This window comes from Erigeron canadensis, chromosome 3 (genome assembly GCF_010389155.1).
Source record: "Erigeron canadensis isolate Cc75 chromosome 3, C_canadensis_v1, whole genome shotgun sequence".
Classification (NCBI taxonomy): Eukaryota; Viridiplantae; Streptophyta; class Magnoliopsida; order Asterales; family Asteraceae; genus Erigeron; species Erigeron canadensis.
The window spans coordinates 37,185,086-37,205,036 of NC_057763.1; the positions used below are offsets into that span (position 1 = coordinate 37,185,086).

The window sequence follows — 19,951 nt, forward strand, 5'->3', positions numbered from 1 at the left end:
GAGAATTTTGTTTTAGATTTTCATCATTTAATTAATTAAAAAAATTAGCATTTTATTTCTAATTATTTCTTCCATAAAATATTTTCTTCTAATATACTAAATAATAGTTGTTCTAAAAACTTATTGACCAATCATAATTCTCGATTTCTTAAAGTTGATTTTTATTTTCAATTTTAACTTTAATTTACACCTTTTTGTTTTCAATTGTAAATTTTCACTTTTAACCATTAATTCTAATATAATAGATAAATAATAATAGTTAATATATATCTAATAAAATAATAGCTAATATTTAATAGAATAATACTATTATAATATCATAATTATACATTCTATCATATAAATTTAAAATTAATTATATAAAAAAAATTAAATGTAAATATATATTAAGATTTTAAAAGTAATTGTACTATTATTCTTTTAAAAAAATTTTTTTTTTTTTAGTAATTGTCATTACACATATATGAAAAATAAATCATGTAAAAATGTAATTTATAGTAAGCACATATAACATCGTCATATTTTAATTTAAATATTTAGAATATGTTCATCTATAAATAAGATATAATTTTTAAAAGTGTCAAATAAGAATGTAATAATATCGTGTGTAACTATAAATCAAATAAAATTATAATGACCTATTATGATTTCTTAATATCAAATATCGCTAGGTACGTCACAATCTACAACTTTGATGGATATTTTATGATAATTATCTTATATACATATGTCATATAAAACAATTTCGATGAACATACTTTAAAAATATTTCACTATAAAACTCATAATTTTATAGTATAGATCATTTTTATTACAAAAGTTGTAAACTAAATTTTAAATCATAATAAACTAAAATCTAATATAGATAAAGTTATAAGCCCGTGTATTTAACACATGCCTTAAAACTAGTATATAAACTAAAGATCGTACAGTTTATATATCATTCCTATATAAAATGTCGTTAAAACTTTATCACTTGGTCAGTATATAAAGAAGATATAAAGCTAAGTTATTCAAGGAGAACAAGATTTACTAAAATATATACCACCTAAAATGAGGTATTCTAAAAAATTATTTTTGAATTTGTTGGTCTAAATTTTTTTTTGAAGGTGAGATATTTTGCGAGAATATTAAATTCTGAAATGTGTTATTTTCATTGTTAACCTTATCTATACTATCTATCTATTAAAATGAATAGCCCCATGTTGAAAGTTACATGAAGTAATGTCTAAAATGTTCTTAATGTTTTAAAATATCTCTATTAACTTTTCTATCTATTAAAATGAATAGCCTCATGCTAAAAGTTACATGGGGTAATGTCTAAAATGTCCTTAATGTTTTAAAATATCTCTATTAACTTTTTTAATCAATAATTTTATATTAATCTATCTATTAAAATGAATAGCTCCATGTTGAAAGTTACATGAGGTAATGTCTAAAATGCCCTTAATGTTTTAAAATATCTCTATAAACCTTTTTAATCAATAATTTTATATTAATTATCTATACCACTCGACGACGTTTCCACTACCAATAGTCGTCCCTATCACCACACCGTCGCCGCCATGGCCACTGCCGCATTGCGCGAGTACTATGTTAGTGGTAGTAAATAATTGTCATTAAGATTTCAATATTTATTTTTGCAAAAATTCTACAATATTTAAAATGGTCTGGTTTGGTTCAAATCGAATGCAAACTGAAACCAAATAATCGTCTTTAATTTGGTTTGTTCATAATTAATTCATTTGGATTTAGTTTTTGGTTTGAGCAACCATGATTGTCAAATCCAATAAAACTCAACAAATAAAGAGAACATAGGATAGTTGAGCATGAACACCGCATACTTAAACATAGTTGCTTTTGACCAAACAAATATAGTTTAACATTATAACAATTGTATTATCAAAGGTCTTGCTAATAATAATTTTGTTAATTGTCATCAACATACATAAAATTATTATACTTTTGATATGAAGACGTTTTTATGTAGGAACCCTAATGCTCATTAGGAAAAAATTATTATCAAAATGCTTGCACTTCATTAAACATACATAATAGGTGAATCTTTCCTAGTAAGCAACATGCTTTAGTGACCTTTACATCATCACTTTAAGCAACACTTTTACGCCAATTGCATATGATATATTATAATAAACCTATGAGTTAAAAGAACAGACAAGAAAAAGAAAATAAACCTATTCGACTTGCCAAGGGTAATTACTTGATTATACTAGGTTTTTATTATTAAACATACCTTTTATGAGTTATTTTTGTAAATAAAAGATAGTCTTCCCCATTATATATTAGTTAAATCAATGTAAGATTGTGTCTACCCTTAATAATATTATTAACATACGTCTTTCATAATCTTAATACTAGTTTTAATAAGTTTATATAATCATAATAATCCCCTGCATTGAATGATAGAGGTCTATATTATTATATAGTTCTAATGTCCGTGCATCGGATTGACTAATAATATTCATATCACTCATGTTCGAATTATGCTCAAACAAATAGCAAACTCAATTGCTTCTGGAGTAATATCCTCTACCAAACAGTTTTGTAATAGCCGATTTGTCTTTGATAGTTTCCATTACGTCTAACCAGTGCCAAAAAAAGTTATAACACAAACATAAAAAAAATTCCTTAATTTAATAAGCAACGCCTAAATATTAAATACATCCGTTATTTTTTGCAAGTGTATAAAAAAGACCGAAAATCACGCAGTTTCCTTTTCTAACTTTGACTTGCCCACTATAAAATGCGTCAACGCCTTTACAACATTGTGTCTCTTTTCAGTTTTCACACTCAAATTAAAAAAAAGAAAAACATACTAGTAGAAAAAAAGGATGGATGAAATAGTAGGAGGGGAAGAATACCTATTCAAAATAGTAGTAATAGGGGATTCAGCAGTTGGGAAATCAAATCTGTTATCACGGTTCGCAAGAGATGAATTTGATCTGCACTCAAAAGCCACCATCGGGGTTGAGTTTCAGACCCAAGTTATGGAAATTGATGGCAAAGAAGTCAAAGCTCAAGTCTGGGATACTGCTGGTCAAGAAAGGTTTCGTGCTGTTACTTCTGCTTATTATCGTGGTGCTGTCGGTGCCCTTATCGTTTACGACATATCTCGCCGCACTACTTTTGATAGTGTTAAACGTTGGCTTGATGAACTCAATAGTAAGCTTTTTTTTCTTTCCTCTTAATGTCGCGTTTATTTTCATGTACAATATTTCAATGCGGTAACCAATTTGTTTAGTCATAAGTTGTGTTAAACGAACAAAAACACGATTTATAACCACGGTATTTTAGGATAGTAAAGGGGTTTAGTCTGAATTGTCACTATTGTGTATGAATTAATAGTAGGTGATTAGAAGTAGGGTTAGACTTTTAGGAAAAAAGAGATTCTATGTTATGATATACTGTTTGTGACTAATCCTATTTAATCTTAACATAGTTTAATTTCTTCATTATTTTGTTAGTTGCGTTTATTACATGTATGTTTTAGGCAAGACAATAAATTCCTCGTTGACATTAGGGATGATATTTGTTCGGTGTGCAAAGGGGCCAGCTATCATCAATATTCACCTGCTGTCGCTTTAAATCCTGCAGGAAAACATGTGAAAGAAAGAGTGTTTTATTATTATGTGCATTAACTCATCGAGTGTTTGCTGTTCAAACATGTGCACTGTTTGCTGTATAGGTTCTCATTTTTCGTAAATCATTTACTTGTATAGAACGTGTTTTTCTGCTAGTAACATTGGAATCTTGCAGCTCATTGTGATACAACAACAGCAAGAATGCTGGTGGGGAACAAGAGTGATTTGGAGAACATTAGGGATGTAAGTGTCGACGAGGGTAAACAACTTGCAGAAGAGGAAGGACTATTTTTCATCGAGACATCTGCACTTGATTCAACAAATGTCAAAGAAGCTTTTCAGATTGTTATTCGTGAGATATACAACAATGTTAGAAGGAAGGTTCTCAACTCCGATTCTTACAAGGGGGAATTGTCTTCTAACACTGTTAGCCTCATCAATGGCTCTAAGAACGGCAGTTCCTGTTGTTCCCGATGAGGGAAGCTCTGATTTTGTAGCAAGAGGCAAGAGCTAAGCTTATGGAGTAATATTTATTTAGATTTGTTCTTTTTATCTGGTTTTAAGGTGCCAAATGTTGTACTCGCCTTCACACTTTTGATTTTGAGTTCCCAGATCACATATTAAACGGTGTTCAACTGAATATTTGTGTCACTTTCAACTATTTATAAGTATAATGATTTAGGAACCTGATAAACAAGTGAGATTTTCCGCTTAAGAGCCTATACTGGTATGAATACAATCTAGATATTATAATATTGAAACCAACAGATATCGAATACTATCTAACCAACAACATGTATCTTAACTTATAAGCAAGATGTTTATATGTGAAAGGTATATGTCAAGGTTTTCTTAATGCAGAAGCTGCGCCCATAACAATGGCCATAACAAGACCAACACCGGCCCCAACAGAAGCACCTACTGCTGCAGCTGTCATAGAGTTTGCTTTGGCCATTGCATCTTGATTCACATCAGCTGCTGAATCTCTCTCCCTTGCTAATTCAACCATAAGTCTGTCCTTCACAAGTTCCTTAAACAGAGCATAAGTAGAACATTAGCATACGGGAAGTACACAAGAGTAAAAGCTGTTATGTTGTACCCCCAGTAGCCAAGGAGGCAATTTTGGCTCAAATATTTGTAGATGGCTCGATTTCGGGTTGTGTTATTTCAAACCGGTTGACTTTGAAAAACATTTACCAAACCAAAACATGTCAAATGGGTGAATTGAAGGTTACCCAAAGTATTTATAACCACAGAACATCCTAAATTGTTTTTAACTCAAAAGGTACAGATTATTATGTAGACTTATTTTTTGTTATCAGCATTAGTAACTCAATACTTACGGAACTTTATAAAAACAGACAAAAAGTTGCTGGTCAACTCACCCACCCGGCTTATTTTGACCTGTCTTGTAGTATAACCATTCACAACTCAATCCCTATGATCCATTACTCAACCCATTCATCTAGCCACCTTTACCCAGCCATATGGTCCAAGCTTATCTCAATGTAGCGACATTGAAATCAACAATTTTAAGGCTTTTTACCTGCAAAGCAACTTCCTCATGGTTGCGAAGGACACGATGGACAAGCCGACAAAGGCCACTTACACCCTCTACAGGAAGAGTGGTACTTTTCTTTTGAAAGGATCGTCTAACCAAATTAATGGGAGTCGCAATTAATTTATGGGGACCCACCCATTCATCAGAATCTGTACTCCCTTCACCCACAGATGTAAGGGAGCTTGCCGCAGTGGGCATTACATATGGGCAGGAATTAACAACTTCCGTTGTACTTGGAGTTGCTTGATATGCTCGAAGAACAGCTTCAACTGTTGATTTTTGTTGGTGAGCACTCACTGAGAATTTGTTTGTTATAGCAAGCACCCAAGGGATTCCAAGTGCTTTGGCCTCATCCAACAAAAATGAAAGGGCTGGTTGGCGTGTTGATGCATTAGATTGGGTATACCATGGTATTTTATGTGATAGATTATGCACTAGAACAATTAAATCGGTTTTTGTACTGAGATCACGAACCCCCATCCATAATTCATTTTTAAAACGAGAGGCCTCTTTATTCAGATCCTGCATCCCATAAACACTAACATAAGAGATCAAGAACAACGGATAAGCCAGAGCACTCAAAACAGAGTCATACAAAACTAGGGGTAGCAATTTTGACTCATTTACTCTAAATTAAGTTGATTTATTTGTCTTTTATATTAAATAGATTGATTTAGGCCGTGATTACTCAAACAGGTAAGCTAAAAAAATTTAGCAGAATGGGCAACGGATAAAAATGTTGCAATTTCCCCTAAGTCTATTTTTTAAGCATAGAACCTCCCTATATTTGTTTTGTTAACAAATTCAGATTAGTATTCTAATAAAATTGTTCATGTAATTATTAATGCATTAGTAATTGTTAAGGAACAAAAGGTGTTTGTGATCAAAATTAATGCCATAAAAATCTGTAAGCAAGGACAAATTGCGTTTGTAACCATGATTAATGCCATAGCCAACCCAGCCTGATCCGGCCAAATTCGACCTGTATCAAGATGAAACATTTAACCTAATTTTTTTTATGATCTGTTGACGACCATCTTGCCACATCTATGTTAAACTTGCAGCACAAAGTGAACAGAGAAGTACACACAATAAAGAGATCTTTATTAAAATTAAAGGACCTGCAAATTTACTCCCGCCGAGTCTGTAAAGCATAAACCACCTGCAATGCCTTCTTGTACATCGACATCCATATGAAAATTCTCAACATTTGTTGAAAGATTAACCCTCTTTTGATCAATGATTGCCTTCAAAAGAGAAGTTTTGCCAGCACCCTACACATCACAACGCAACTCAGTCCTCATTACAAAAATTATATAAAAGATAAGAGCTTTTGACACAACCTACCTCAAGGCCGACCAATTTGACCCTACGGGTCCGAACATGAACTTCTTTTGAGATGGTTGAGAAATCGGTTGTACAGAATATAACAAAGTCGCTGAGACCTTCAGGGAACATAAATTTCCCCAAATTAAACGCTTGCAGATTCTGTGACATACTTTGATCAACAGGGTTTAGATCCATAGAAGGAAATGCTGAGATTAATGAGTCAGTAGCTATTTGATGCTTTGGAGGTCGCCTCAAAGGCCTCCCAACCAAAACTCTTATCTTTTGTATGTCTGAATGGGCCACATTGTCTGAATGGTTAGTGGGCCCCGGAGGGAAGGCCTCGATAGTCGTTGAGCACCTGTTCAAGAGCAGGTTTTAAGTTGTCACAATATTTGATAACCAACTGTTACTAGTTCAGTTGTTAGGAAGATAATACTAGTATAAGGTCACAATGGTAGGTAAATATCATCACATATCTTTTATTTAAATTTGACCATGATTAGCTTTCATGCAGTGTGACATAGGGACCCTGGTATGAACGAAGGAGAATGAGTACAGAATACTAGCGCAAGATTGGCTTTCCTTGAAGTGGCAATTTAATCTATTCATATGAAATGGTTAATTTGAAGTTGATAATGAGTCAAACATGTAAAAGTGTTTATAATTGCTATAAGAAAAAGCCTCAAATGGGTTAAATACTTAAACGTCACCTTAAGTGTATTAAAATGCCTACAAACTTGTAAATAATTTTACTTGATGTTGATAATTATAATGTAACTTTTGATAATCATATATATTACATTATATCAAAACAATGAGGGGCATGAAGTGTTAGCGGGCTAACCCAGCATGGCCTGTTCTGCTACCTCTATTTTCCCTGTAAAAGGGTATGGGTTAAGAAAAAGCTTCACAGTATAGTGGGATCCGGGATCTAAACCCCTTTGCTTGCCGCCCCATGATCTTTCATCTTTTTGGACTTCAGAGAGTTGCATGTTGTCAAACCAACACAGACGCACACACACACACACACATGCATATAACCTCCAAATGCATATAAGATCAATATCAATTAACCCTCCAGAAACAATGGATACTCCAACTGTCCAAAATTATTGTACACTAGACATAAACACACTTCAAGAAAACTGTAAATAATGCAACCTTCTTTTTAGTAAAATGTCAGCTTATCCTTTCTTAATCTAAATATGGATATGGAATGCTTTCTTCTTTGTAATATAATCAGGGGTATTACCGGTGGCAGCTTCACCAAATTTATAAACAGCTTAAGAAGTGGACCATAATTTGTTGGGTTAAATTTAAATGGTAATATAAACAATTATTTTGGCATACCCTATCTTTAATATTATTTAGTAAGCTTGCTAATCAAGCTATAGGATTAGTATGTATATAGATCATTAGGGCTGTAATATTATTATGGATGAATTAAATTGAGGTCTTGACTTTTAGGAGATCCTTGCTTCTCGAATTGCAAGAACCCCTTTTATTGTTTTCTTCGTTTGTTGTGTTTAACGATACGAATCTGATTTGGTTCATATCACATTTGTAATACAGTTACACTATTTGATATACACAAAGAGCGGGAAAAGACAAATACCAGTTACCATTCACTCGGGCTTGAACTAGCGTACATAGATGCAAACCGATGCCAGTAATATCCACTTTAATAGGATCAACATTCTTCTCACCAGGAACACCATTCCATCCAAGAGGAACAATAGACGTAGCAGTGCATATAATAGGAGAATCCACAATATGTCCAAGCTCAACAGTATTAGCAAGTGAAATGCCAAGCCATTTCTGTAACTGAGGAAATTGCTGTTGTTGATCCAGACCCAAGAAAGATGAAGAGCTATCTCTCATGCAATCATTGTAGATCCTAAATAAAATTAAAAAAATTGCTTCCTCACATAGTGCGGTATGTATTAAAACTTTCCTTTCTAAAAAGATCGCATATATGTTAGCAACTAGAATAAGAGCTACTTATATGTTCTACAGTCTTTCAAAGTGAAAACTTCTAAAACAATTGCACAAAGGAAGTCAACAAATGGTGCAAACTGTTACCTAATTCCACCTCCCATCAGCTTAAATGTCTTTCAGATTAAAAAAAAAAATTAAGGCCCTGGGCGTGGTTTTTAGACTCTGAACAGGTAATCAAACGTAGATAAACTATTAAATACAATATATGATTACCTGCAAACCTTTGAGTTTTTACTAAAGATAAACTATGATAGGTCAATAGTGAGTAAGAAACCACGTCCAAAGTAGAGACATGTGCATTGAGAATGAGAAGAAACACGGGATGAAAAAGCATGAGGACGTAAAAAATGCAACAGGTTATATCTACATCAGAAAGTTCATTCTTCTTTAACTTATATACTCCCTCCATTGCTTAAAAAAGAGTCATTTTACAACTTTTTCTCTAAAACAGCAAAAGTGTATTCATCCGAGATTCAGTTTTTTTCATTGATGATACTATTTGGGGAGATACTATTGTTTTATTTTACATTTGTAGAGTTGTACAAAAGAATTTTATCCAAGTTCCTTCTCTGAATTTTCCTGTTATTAAGCTCATCCTTCAAAAGTTTCCACTTTAAAATGCAAAAGAAACTGGGTGACACCTATTTGGACTATTTGCATATGATTTTTTTAATCTAATCTGGTAATACAGAGGTATGTAGGATCATTTAAAAAATATCCTTAATAACATGAACTGGAGAATGCACATTAGCTAATATTCAGAGACTTGTAAACTGACTTTCTTTGGAATGGATGGGGGTATATGACTAAAGAACAATAAACTTTCGTATGTAGTTACACCTTGTTTCAATCGCTTATATATATATCACATCATAAAGAGTAGAATCAGTGCTACCTGCTTTCTTAAGAAATGATGTCGAAATTTTTATGGTTTAAATCTTTCGAAAGTGAATTCGAGTATATCCAGTAACTACTAACTATGATAGTGTAAAATTCACATATTATATACAAGGGAGATGTTACCTTTGGAATCTGGACCTATATGATCTCATGGAATGAGATTGGAGACGTTCCTTTAGTTCCGCAATTACAGACTTGACCTGAATATGTCTTTGCCAAAACAAAGCAAACAAAATGAGAAATTTAATAAAGGAGTAGCAACTGTTAATCCTATAGGGTATTGGGTTTCAAAGATTCAACATTGATATCTTGAAATTACCCATTAGTAATTTTGGTGCCTTGAAGCCCCCTACATTCTTGGGTAAGAGGACCTGAGAGACCAGGTCCAGCTCCAAGGCCAACTGTTAATCCTATATGTATAAGAGAATATAACTCTCACCGATGTCAACTTTGAGTACTCCGCACCAGATAGAGACTCCACGGATGAATTTCCCAAGATATAAAGCTATGCGAAATAGTAAAACATTATCAGATCATTAGTCCAACACGCGACACACCTGATTAACAAAACATACCCAAAGCCTAGTACAGAGACGGTATAATTATCATAAATGTAAATGCAAATATAATGATCTAGCATGGTTCCACAACTTAACACACAGTACAACTACAGCAAATAATTCTATACTAAATTCAGAGATGATAGGTAAGCAATTATGCAGATAACACTATCATTTCAACATTGTAACTGGAGTTATACAATTGTCACTTGAGAAGCTTGTAAATAATATATTAAAATGAACAGTTATAGGAGTAAGTAGCAACATATGATATTACCTGCCCAAATGGAATATACGAAGGTAAGGCAGGCACTCTATGCCATGCCTTACGTTTTTCAGATGATTTACTTTTTCCATTTGAGTTGCCATTCATTGTTTCACCTGGAACCCCTCTATCCGGGGTAGGGAATGGTTTGAGAGAAATACCATCAGAATCCTCTTCAATCTCGAGCGACTGGGGAGCATCTTCTACATCTTCAATTGAAGATGTTATGTTGGAATCAGTAGCGGAATTCGCAGATGAATCAAATTTATTGCCAGTGTATTTATTAAGTTGTTTTCTAACAGCATCTAAAGGAACAAGCTTGGAAAGTCTCCAAAAAGAATTGTGTACAGGTCCCAAACCCAAAACCAACTGCTCGCTTTCATTTTCCTTTACTTTCGCTGAGTCTGACATTGCTAAATTTAATTTGTTAGTGCTAACTGGAGACAGATCAGAATGTGCATTATAGTGATGAAAATATGCAGGGGATAATATACGGGGGACAAGATCCTCAGGAATACAGTAAGTCTTAAAGTATTGCTGCCACCCTTTTTCGTTAACATAACTGAAAGAAAACACATATGGCAATAATTAAACAACTTATGCTAGAACTGAAAAACTACAGCATTGTGATTGGCATAAGAGTATAAGACTTACTCTCTTAAAGCAGCATTTCCAACAGGAGGCTGGGAAAAGGTAATACACTTCACAGGAACTCTTTCGTGTTCTTTTGATGAAGAAGCAGCTGCAATCACCCTCAAGATTGCAAGGGTAGATAAAACAGCAACCTGGAAAATAAGGAACGTGAATTTCAAGCAAAAAAAACACACACTAAAATTACTCAAAATCTCATACTTACTGCTCCACCGAGTGAATGTCCACAAAGGACAAGTTTCCGTTTCTTCTTCTGAGCCAGTTTATACAACTCTAAAGCAGGTATCCCTTTAGCACGAGACATGAAACCCTATATATATAATTACCAAAAATGTTTGTAAGGTGATTTATTACTTGAATAAACTAGAGACAATCTACATTATGTTAGTATGTAAAAAAATTCTGTCAAAATAAAACACAGGCAGCAACATTACCCGATGAGCAGCAGGTTTAGTTGAACCCATTCCTTGTTGCGGCTTTGCTCCAAGGCTCTTTGGAACATCATCCGAAACTTTCTTTTGTCCATCAGTTAAAAGTTCATCAGTATCTTCTACGGCATCATCATGAAATATAGCACCTTGAAGTATATTCGCATCAGCCATCATATCCCTATTATTCATCATTCCAACACAATATAAAAAACCAGACTGTACACACTCTATAAACTTAAGTCATAAAATCTTATAGTGACCACATACTTGTACTGCTTAGTTCCAATAAACGAAGCAAATAACGTATCCCCCGTCTCTGCTAAAAGATATCTGTACAAACATCGACTCATAAGATATCGCAGTTTCTAAACTTTCCAATCTAACTTAAATCTATATAAATGTAATTAAAAAGCATTACAACCTGTGAGGAACATGATCAGAAGACGGCTGAATCCGTTCCAACGAAACAACTTGACAATCAAAATCAGCTTTAAATTTATTCACAGCTTGAACTAGTTCAGTATCAGGTCTCTATATCACAATGCCACAAAAATAACAATAATTACACAACAGATACAGATAATGTGGATAAAATATATACAAATAAATATACCTTATATACACATTCAGAAAGGACCATACAGCAAAGAACATCCTGCAAATCGGATATCGAATCGGCTTTCAAGGCGAGGCAGAGATTGTGAAGTTGCTTTTGGCGACGGTGAAACTCTTGGCTCATTCTTTTTCTTTGCTCTCTGCCTTTGATCCATGGCGGCCATTTCATTGGATTGGGCCATTGTTGTGGCCAACTGACTTTTAACAGCTTTGCTCTTTGGTCTTTGATCCATGTTTCCACTCTCTGTTGTATAGATTCCATTCCTGTATATACTTGTTGTATCTGTATCTATATATCTGTAATTTTGTTAGTTTTACTACATATGTATTGGTGAAGAAATGAATGAAATTGGAACAAATTTTATTTTTTTAAATAACTTGGAATAATAATACTCGTAATTGATTTGGGATTGGATTGAGAGTGTGTTTTCGGGAATGTTATCTCGTGAGAGAAAGCATATTCTGATTACTGATGTTGTGGCACTGCTGATATAAAACCGACGGAAGTTTTTGCTCTTTTTTTTTTCTATATAAAAAAAGAAAACGTCATTAACTTTGGACAACCAACCCATTATTGTACTTTACTGACTTGGTTTTAATCTTCCACAAAGTCTAGTCGCACGTAACTTTGTTCCATTTCATCACAAGAAAGTCTAAGTACAAATTTTAAGCTAGACAAATAACTTATAGGTGGCAAAAGAAAAAAATAGTCACAAATGGCTAGAGACAAAAAAAAAATCCAGTAAGTCATTTTACATCCGAATAAAAAATGACTTAATTCTCGCAGCTAATCTGAATAAAGAAAAAGTCTCATCTGTTTATTACGTAAAAAAAAAAAATCGTAATACAACGAAAAAACGGTGAATCGTGTAATATTATTAACAAAACTTAATGTTACACGCAGGGGCGGTACTAAAGTGGGGGCAAGGGGGTCCAATGTCTTCCTCCGAATTTAAATTTTGTCATGTATTTTTAAATTTTTCATAAATTTTTAAAAATATTTTATAGGTTTTTAACATTTTACCCCCTTTTAGATTTATTTTTCTAAGTTTGCCCCCTTTAGAATTTTTTCCTGGTACTGCCTCTGGTTACACGCATAGTTTAGTCTTGTGTTGTGAGTTAAAAGGTTAACAATAATGATAAATTATTTTAGAGAATTGCAGACATTTATGTTTAGATTACAGATTACCCTTCAAGTTTACACTGATAGATTTTTGAAACATTTTATCTAGTACTTACAAAGTAACTATCGACATTCAATAGAGATTTGAGACTAACTTTGCCCCGACGGGTTTGTTGTTCTTGTGTAAAAATTACAAATAAGTCACCTGACATAAATATAATAAAAATCGTGATCTTTAACTTCTTTAGAGTTTACAGTATGAAAACATAACTTCAATTGTTAACAAGATAACAGAAATCCCAGCAAAAGCACAAGTTTTTTTCTTTCCTTTTTTTTTTCCGACCTTTGTAACTTTTAATTCAAAGTTCTAATAGAAATAGAAATCGACGTGATGATGAGTCTGCATAACCGGGTACCAAACCCCTAACAAATGGCTTTTGGTTTACTTAAATTAAGTAAGAGGCATTTTTAATTATCTCGTTCACTAACCCAGGAGCGGCCCTAATCACAAATAATAAACACATCATAAACGAGGCCCCAAATGTGATTATCAGAATATTCATTTACTTCAAATAACTTTGATAACAAGAACATCATATCCAAAGTTTTTAATTTGATAAGTCAAATAATAAAAACTAAGATAAACCTAAATAGGAATCTTCAAATTTTCTTTTGAAGAAGAAATAGGGTGTTTGTCAAAATACATTTTTCGAGCCTATATTTAGTACTTTTTTTTTCTTTCAGAAAGCCGGATTATGGTCGCAAGGTTCGAAAATTGTTAAGTTTAACACCCCATTTATAGATTGGATCAATTCTTTCAAAATCTGACCGGAAGACAAACTTCAAATGAGGTTGCCGACGATTGATCAATTGGCCATTGTCATGAGTGTTATCTCCGTCTTCGTTAGGCAGGTTAGAATCCATAGTATCTAAATCATATAACGACTTGAATAACGACATCCTTTGGCCGGTATCTTGATCTTTGTGATCATCCAAAACATATGCCTTGTCGCCCCACGATCCATCCGCCTTAAGAAGCCAAATCTCCCAAAAACTAGTATTCAATGGCTTACAAGCGAACCCTAATTTGCCTTCATACTTGACGAGCTTAAATATCTTTTCTTGATCAACACAATGCGATAGATTAGGCGATGGGAAGGTAGTCCATTCGTTGATATATGAGTCGATTTTCAAGACATGATTGTTCGTCAATAAGACATAGACCGATCCTATTGCACTGATTGGTGGATCATCAGTCAACACGTCGACATCACAGGGTAGAATCACAAGATCATCTAGTAGTCTCCACGCGTTCATCATTGAATCGAAGATTTCACAAGAGTATGCACCACCCAACGATACGTACCTCTGAGACAAACGATTTAATTAAGCATGAAAAATTTAATAAATTAAAATTGTTGATCATATATTAATCATAGGGTTCAAGGTCTAGGAATGCAATGAACTATATTGCGTAGTGTAATAAACTACTCGTGTGTTCATGGTATGATGTGAACTTTCAAATCTTGATTATTGAATGTACTCGACCAATCAAAAACTTACAACATGACATTGAATGTGGCAGCTAATTATATAGTTGTCACATATACCCTATAGTTCATTACATACAATAAACACTACCCAAGTAGTTCCCTACACAACATCAACATTTGTATATAGTTCATTACCCTAAACCCAGAATTCATAATATAGAATATTATGTTAGAACAACTAAGAAGATGTTACGTACATACCGAGTCAGGTCTAGCTAATCTGATAATTTTGTAGCACAATGGCTTAGAAGATGATACTACAATTGCAAGCATCTTGGTTTTATACATGGTTCTGGGACTTGGCTGCAAATCACAAATCTGCCTTGTCGTGGGTTTATAAACGTAGTACGACCAAGCAGTAAGCTGAGGATGCTCCAACACTAAGAGTCCTTGCTCTGAGGAGGCTACGATCTGATAAGTACCCTTTGATAGAAAGCCAAGCTCGAGACTTGTGGTTCCAGGTAACGGTTTAAAGTCTTTGATGAAATTATTGATGTTTTGTACCATCAAACCAGATACGACATTGTTGTTGTTTCTGTGATTGTACAAGTCGAGAAGATAGGAATCGTATGAGAGGTTGTTAAGCTCTTTGTTTGTACAACGAATGGCATCAAGAGTCCTAAACGATGTTCGCGAAATAATCTCCATCTTCATATCGCAAGACAGCTTATTAAATTTGAAACAATCCGATATTATTGGACAAGCATTGTTGTTGGGGGGTTTGGAAGGGATGGAATTTACAAGGGTTTTGTATATTCCTTTAATTGAATGTTTAAACAGAACCATGTTAATAAGTAACAGGTTAATGAATTATTGTATAGCCTGCTTAATGTAGTTATTAAACTGAAGAAACTGATCGAAAGCTAGCTAGTAGGACTTATTAAATAAAGAAAACCAGGTACAAAAGGCTGTTCAAAGGTAAAACGGATATATATACCCGGCCGATGTACCTACTTGTAAGGCGAAGATGAAGGACGATCGAGTATATATGTTGAAGGAAATGGTATTTTTTTGTTAACTAGGGAGTATTTAAACGAAACAAAACTTCTATAGATGATTATATTTCTTTAAATACAAGAAATGTAATTAAAGAAAATATATGGGTAAGTATATAACAATTAATTAATTTGTTTAACACCGAAAGTTCCATATGAATTAATATTTTCCATATTATGATTTGTAAATTGTTCATAAACATTGTAGGGTTTTGATGAGTTCTAGGCTTGGCATCGATGGGCTAAAGTTGGAGATTTATTTTGTGAGACAATATACAAAATTTTATGGCCCAAATTTTTCTAAAGAGTATTTAAACAATTTTTTTTTATTATATACGAGTAATATTTTAAAGACTTGGCCCAAAATTTGATAGACTTGTAACAAGCCATCAAAAGGTAGAATTTACAAGGATTATTGTTAAATTTATTATAGATATACATTGTATGTATAAATTTACAAGAGTTGGTTTTTGTAAAATAAGTATTAAAGTAAAATAAATAGGACAATATCTTGACCCTTAGATTATGATGAAATTGATGCACAAAGATTCACGAAACACAATTATATAATTGATGCACGGTAATTTTTATGATTCACAGTGATTTTCAATAAATAGAAATACATTGTTTTACTTTAATACTTGTTTTATTTTACCTAGAACCCTTTCATATAATAAGCACACAACATTCCCAATTCAAACACACACATCTCTCCATTAATTAATGGCAATACACTTTTATCCCGATGATGAAAAAAACAGCAGGGTGAAACAACGCCACGTCTGTTTCATTCTATAGTTGTTGATTTAATAAAGATGAGACCACGTTTGTATTTGGTGAAAAATGTTATATTTATTATAATCATCAATATAATACAGACTTGATATCCATATTATTAATTTTAATAATAGTAAAAACATTTTCACTATATTTACCGGCTATAACAAGTGCTTTTGGCTAATCATGTACAAAATTTATAAGTTTGTGGGTGATATAGATCAATAAAAAAGTAAATTGGACAACCATGTACTCAAGAAAAAGTACATTTAACAAGTAAGCTGTCACGTCATAACCAGCTATTTTGCCACGTCAACTCAATAGAGAGTAATCGGCTATAGCAGGTAGTTTTAATCAACCATGTAAAAAGTTTACAAGTTTGTGGATAATACATATCAATATTCCAATTTCCAATTTATTTAGCAATCATATACAAAAGAAAAAGTACATTGTCCAATGAATAATCCCTTAAAATTTCGTTTTATTATATAATAGAGATAGATTATAGATATTGTATGTATTTTGTAGATGACTTGTAATTAACAAGTCTCCTAACTATATATATATACTCTTCCATATAATAAGCACACAACACTTCCAATTCAAACACACACACACACATCTCTCCATTAATGGCAGTAGTCTTCTTCTTTGTTATCATCACCATCTGCACACTTTTAACGACAACAATAAACATCTCCAACGCTCAACAAACATGCACATCCCAAAAATTCACAAACAACAAACTATACAACCATTGTAACGACTTACCTCACCTCAACTCATACCTCCACTGGTCCATCAACCCATCACAAAACATTCTTTCAGTCGTATTTTTATCTCAACCATCCACTCCTTCGGGCTGGGTCTCATGGGCCATCAACCCAACTGGCGATGGCATGGCTGGTGCACAAGCCTTGCTAGCTTATAAAGCTTCAAATGGTTCCATGGTTGTAAAGACTTACAATATAAGTTCTTATAGTTCAATTATGGAAGGAGAGCTGGCTTTTGATGTGAAGGTTAAAAGTGCAGAGTATTCTGGTGGGATGATGAAGATATTTGCTACTATTGTGTTGCCAGAAAAAGGGGTGACTGTTGTCAATCATGTGTGGCAGGTCGGGCCGTCTGTTTCGGATAATGGTGTTCCGGCAAAACATGCGTTTCAGCCGGCGAATTTGGCTGCGAAAGGACGGTTGGATTTTTTGAGTGGGCAGAGTAGCGGTGGTGGTGGTGGTGGTGGTGGAAGTGGTTCTCGAAATAGAAAAAGAAATGTAAGTATTAGAAAATTGGAATTTTTAATTTTCAACTATTCAATTACTTAGTAGTTGAAAATTGGTACAAGGATTCGAATGTTAATACTAGTAAACATTTGTATAACAAGAAATTAATTTAGTGATATTTACGTACTAATTTGACAAGCATTTCATGATTTTGTTTTATATTTTTTGAGATTCAGCAACAAAAACTAAATGAAGATTGAATTACAATTTGTATGTTATGACAGATTCATGGGATACTAAATGCGGTTAGTTGGGGAATTCTGTTTCCGGTTGGAATAATAATTGCCAGATACCTTAGAACTTTCCCATCTGCGGATCCTATATGGTTTTACCTTCATGCTTCTTGCCAAGTTTCGGCTTACGCAATCGGGGTTGCTGGATGGGCCACTGGACTCAAACTTGGAAGTGAGTCAAAGGGTATCACCTTCAACACTCACCGCAATATCGGAATTGCCCTCTTTTGTCTTGCAACTGTCCAGGTAATTTATGTCAAACTTCTTGATTTTATATAAATTTTGTGTACTCACATTATTCTGGTTAAAGCATGCCATATTAGGTTTATCGTGTGCTGTAGTAATCTAGTAGTTCTCAAATGATATACATTTTTATGAGATTTTAGGCGATTAGATAAATACCTTGATCTTCATGTTCTGCATTTATATGAAATTTTTTGCAATGTAGAATCTAACAAAGTTTTGGCAAGTGATATTCGTTCGATCTTTAAAGTTAAAATCCATACGTCTTTATGCCTTTCGTCATTCATGAAAATGGAAGGATTGCAACTTATAAAATTGAAAACAGAATCTTAGTTTGAAATTTCAATTCCACGTCATAAGAGATGCATCACATGGGGGAAATTACTTCTAGTACTTTTACTGAATTAAGATCGTTCTACATCTATTCGACCAGATGTACATAGTCAATAAATAGTCGTTCATACTCGTAGTATGTTCTACAAAATAAATACCGCAAATCTGGTACTACTCTTAATATTTCTCCCTTGATATATATAAATTCTTTTGGTTCATTTTGTCTTTAGGTTTTTGCATTGTTCTTGAGACCAAACAAAGATCACAAACTCAGATTCTATTGGAATATATATCACCATGGAATCGGGTACGCAATCCTTGTTCTTGGCATCCTCAATGTGTTCAAGGGTCTTGATATCCTATCACCCGAAAGCAAATGGAGATCAGCCTATATAATTGTGATATCTACATTGGGTGCAATTGCTTTGTTGTTAGAAATCATTACATGGATTGTGATCTTCAAGAGAAAGTCTAACAAGTCCACCAAGCCCTATGACAACAAGTAACAAACATTGGCACCATAATTTGAGCTTCTTTTAATGTTTGTTTCTGATAACCGATTTCTTGGTTCTTGTTGGTTAATTATCATCTTGTACGTACAATAGGCTACATATATACTCAGCATATATTATATTAATTAGTTTACATTTGGTTGCACTATCGTCGTTGTAGTATGCTATATATATAGAAAACCGATTTTAGAACTGCAGCCCTTGTCATTTACTTTTGATGCACACGGCTAACGGCTTCCATTTACATCATTCATGCCATTTTCTTGGTCCATACTTCATTATATACTTTTAGTGCATGATGGATGCAATTATACAAACAGAAATGGGTCTGATATTTCAACTTGGATCTGTCATAACTTTTGATGCATTGTCATGAATGGTTCTCAACGCACGATGTTTAACCTAGACAAGAAAAATGAGGTGCATGCTTGGTCCCAACTCTCTTATATGATTAGCTTCTCCATTATAATGTTCTTAGTATCCATCAAATTAACATGTGGCCGGTTTTACACTTTGATTGTATTGTGGACCATCTTAATGAGTGGTAAATTAGAAAGGGCTGGTTGATTTTGTAGTAATTTGGAATCTTATGCAAATTATTCTGTTAATTGTATCATTGCATACATTATGAAAGTAACTTTCACTTTAATTCTCTTTATTAGATCCAATCTCATTGAGCCATGCCACACTTTGTTGGGTTGTTCCATCATCATTGTGCATTTGCTTTTTTTCTTTTATTGTTTCAAACAAGTCGGGATTCGTGTTAGGATACAGTGTAATTATACAAAGCTTGTACTGTATATATACAGTGTTTTAAATACCGGTATATACCGGCCGATATTACTGGTATCATAGAGTATTCTGGAATTTAAGTCCGGTATTTTTCGACATTTTCATTATTCAATATAGTATTCCCGGTATTTCAGGTATATTTTTTTTGAACTTTTTTAAAAGTTAATTTTATATTATTTTAATGTTTTTTATTATTAT

The 19,951-nt window shown here is 33.3% G+C and overlaps 3 protein-coding genes across 3 annotated transcripts; 2 read left to right on the forward strand and 1 right to left on the reverse strand.

The window, feature by feature from the left end:
* The first annotated feature begins 2,784 nt into the window (after positions 1-2,784).
* Positions 2,785-4,242, forward strand: LOC122594299 (ras-related protein RABA5b-like). Its single transcript, XM_043766776.1, has 2 exons — positions 2,785-3,183; positions 3,778-4,242. Exons 1-2 carry the CDS (start codon positions 2,853-2,855, stop codon positions 4,077-4,079), a joined length of 633 nt encoding a protein of 210 aa, XP_043622711.1. The 5' UTR covers positions 2,785-2,852; the 3' UTR covers positions 4,080-4,242.
* Positions 4,243-4,332: 90 nt separating this feature from the next.
* Positions 4,333-12,392, reverse strand: LOC122594298. Its single transcript, XM_043766775.1, has 14 exons — positions 11,911-12,392; positions 11,719-11,828; positions 11,565-11,627; positions 11,301-11,475; positions 11,072-11,176; positions 10,870-11,000; positions 10,228-10,777; positions 9,830-9,895; positions 9,514-9,590; positions 8,108-8,389; positions 6,511-6,850; positions 6,285-6,437; positions 5,149-5,685; positions 4,333-4,632 (listed from the first exon to the last, which is right to left on the reverse strand). The coding sequence occupies exons 1-14, from the start codon at positions 12,172-12,174 to the stop codon at positions 4,444-4,446; spliced, it is 3,042 nt and encodes a 1,013-aa protein (XP_043622710.1). The 5' UTR covers positions 12,175-12,392; the 3' UTR covers positions 4,333-4,443.
* Positions 12,393-16,948: 4,556 nt separating this feature from the next.
* Positions 16,949-19,158, forward strand: LOC122593230 (cytochrome b561 and DOMON domain-containing protein At3g25290). Its single transcript, XM_043765612.1, has 3 exons — positions 16,949-17,631; positions 17,865-18,119; positions 18,680-19,158. The coding sequence occupies exons 1-3, from the start codon at positions 16,993-16,995 to the stop codon at positions 18,953-18,955; spliced, it is 1,170 nt and encodes a 389-aa protein (XP_043621547.1). The 5' UTR covers positions 16,949-16,992; the 3' UTR covers positions 18,956-19,158.
* Positions 19,159-19,951: the final 793 nt, after the last annotated feature.

What these genes read in the sequence shown, in the direction of transcription:
- LOC122594299 (XM_043766776.1), top strand. Translation starts at nt 2,853, where the DNA reads ATGGATGAAATAGTAGGAGGGGAAGAATACCTATTCAAAATAGTAGTA. An exon ending in TTGGCTTGATGAACTCAATA is followed by an intron (nt 3,184 to 3,777) that starts GTAAGCTTTTTT and finishes GGAATCTTGCAG; the next exon opens with CTCATTGTGATACAACAACA.
- LOC122594298 (XM_043766775.1), bottom strand. Translation starts at nt 12,174, where the DNA reads ATGGAATCTATACAACAGAGAGTGGAAACATGGATCAAAGACCAAAGA. An exon ending in CGGCGGGAGTAAATTTGCAG is followed by an intron (nt 5,686 to 6,284) that starts GTCCTTTAATTT and finishes TATGGGATGCAG; the next exon opens with GATCTGAATAAAGAGGCCTC. An exon ending in ATGAGGAAGTTGCTTTGCAG is followed by an intron (nt 4,633 to 5,148) that starts GTAAAAAGCCTT and finishes GCTCTGTTTAAG; the next exon opens with GAACTTGTGAAGGACAGACT.
- LOC122593230 (XM_043765612.1), top strand. Translation starts at nt 16,993, where the DNA reads ATGGCAGTAGTCTTCTTCTTTGTTATCATCACCATCTGCACACTTTTA. An exon ending in CTCGAAATAGAAAAAGAAAT is followed by an intron (nt 17,632 to 17,864) that starts GTAAGTATTAGA and finishes ATGTTATGACAG; the next exon opens with ATTCATGGGATACTAAATGC. An exon ending in TTTGTCTTGCAACTGTCCAG is followed by an intron (nt 18,120 to 18,679) that starts GTAATTTATGTC and finishes TTTTGTCTTTAG; the next exon opens with GTTTTTGCATTGTTCTTGAG.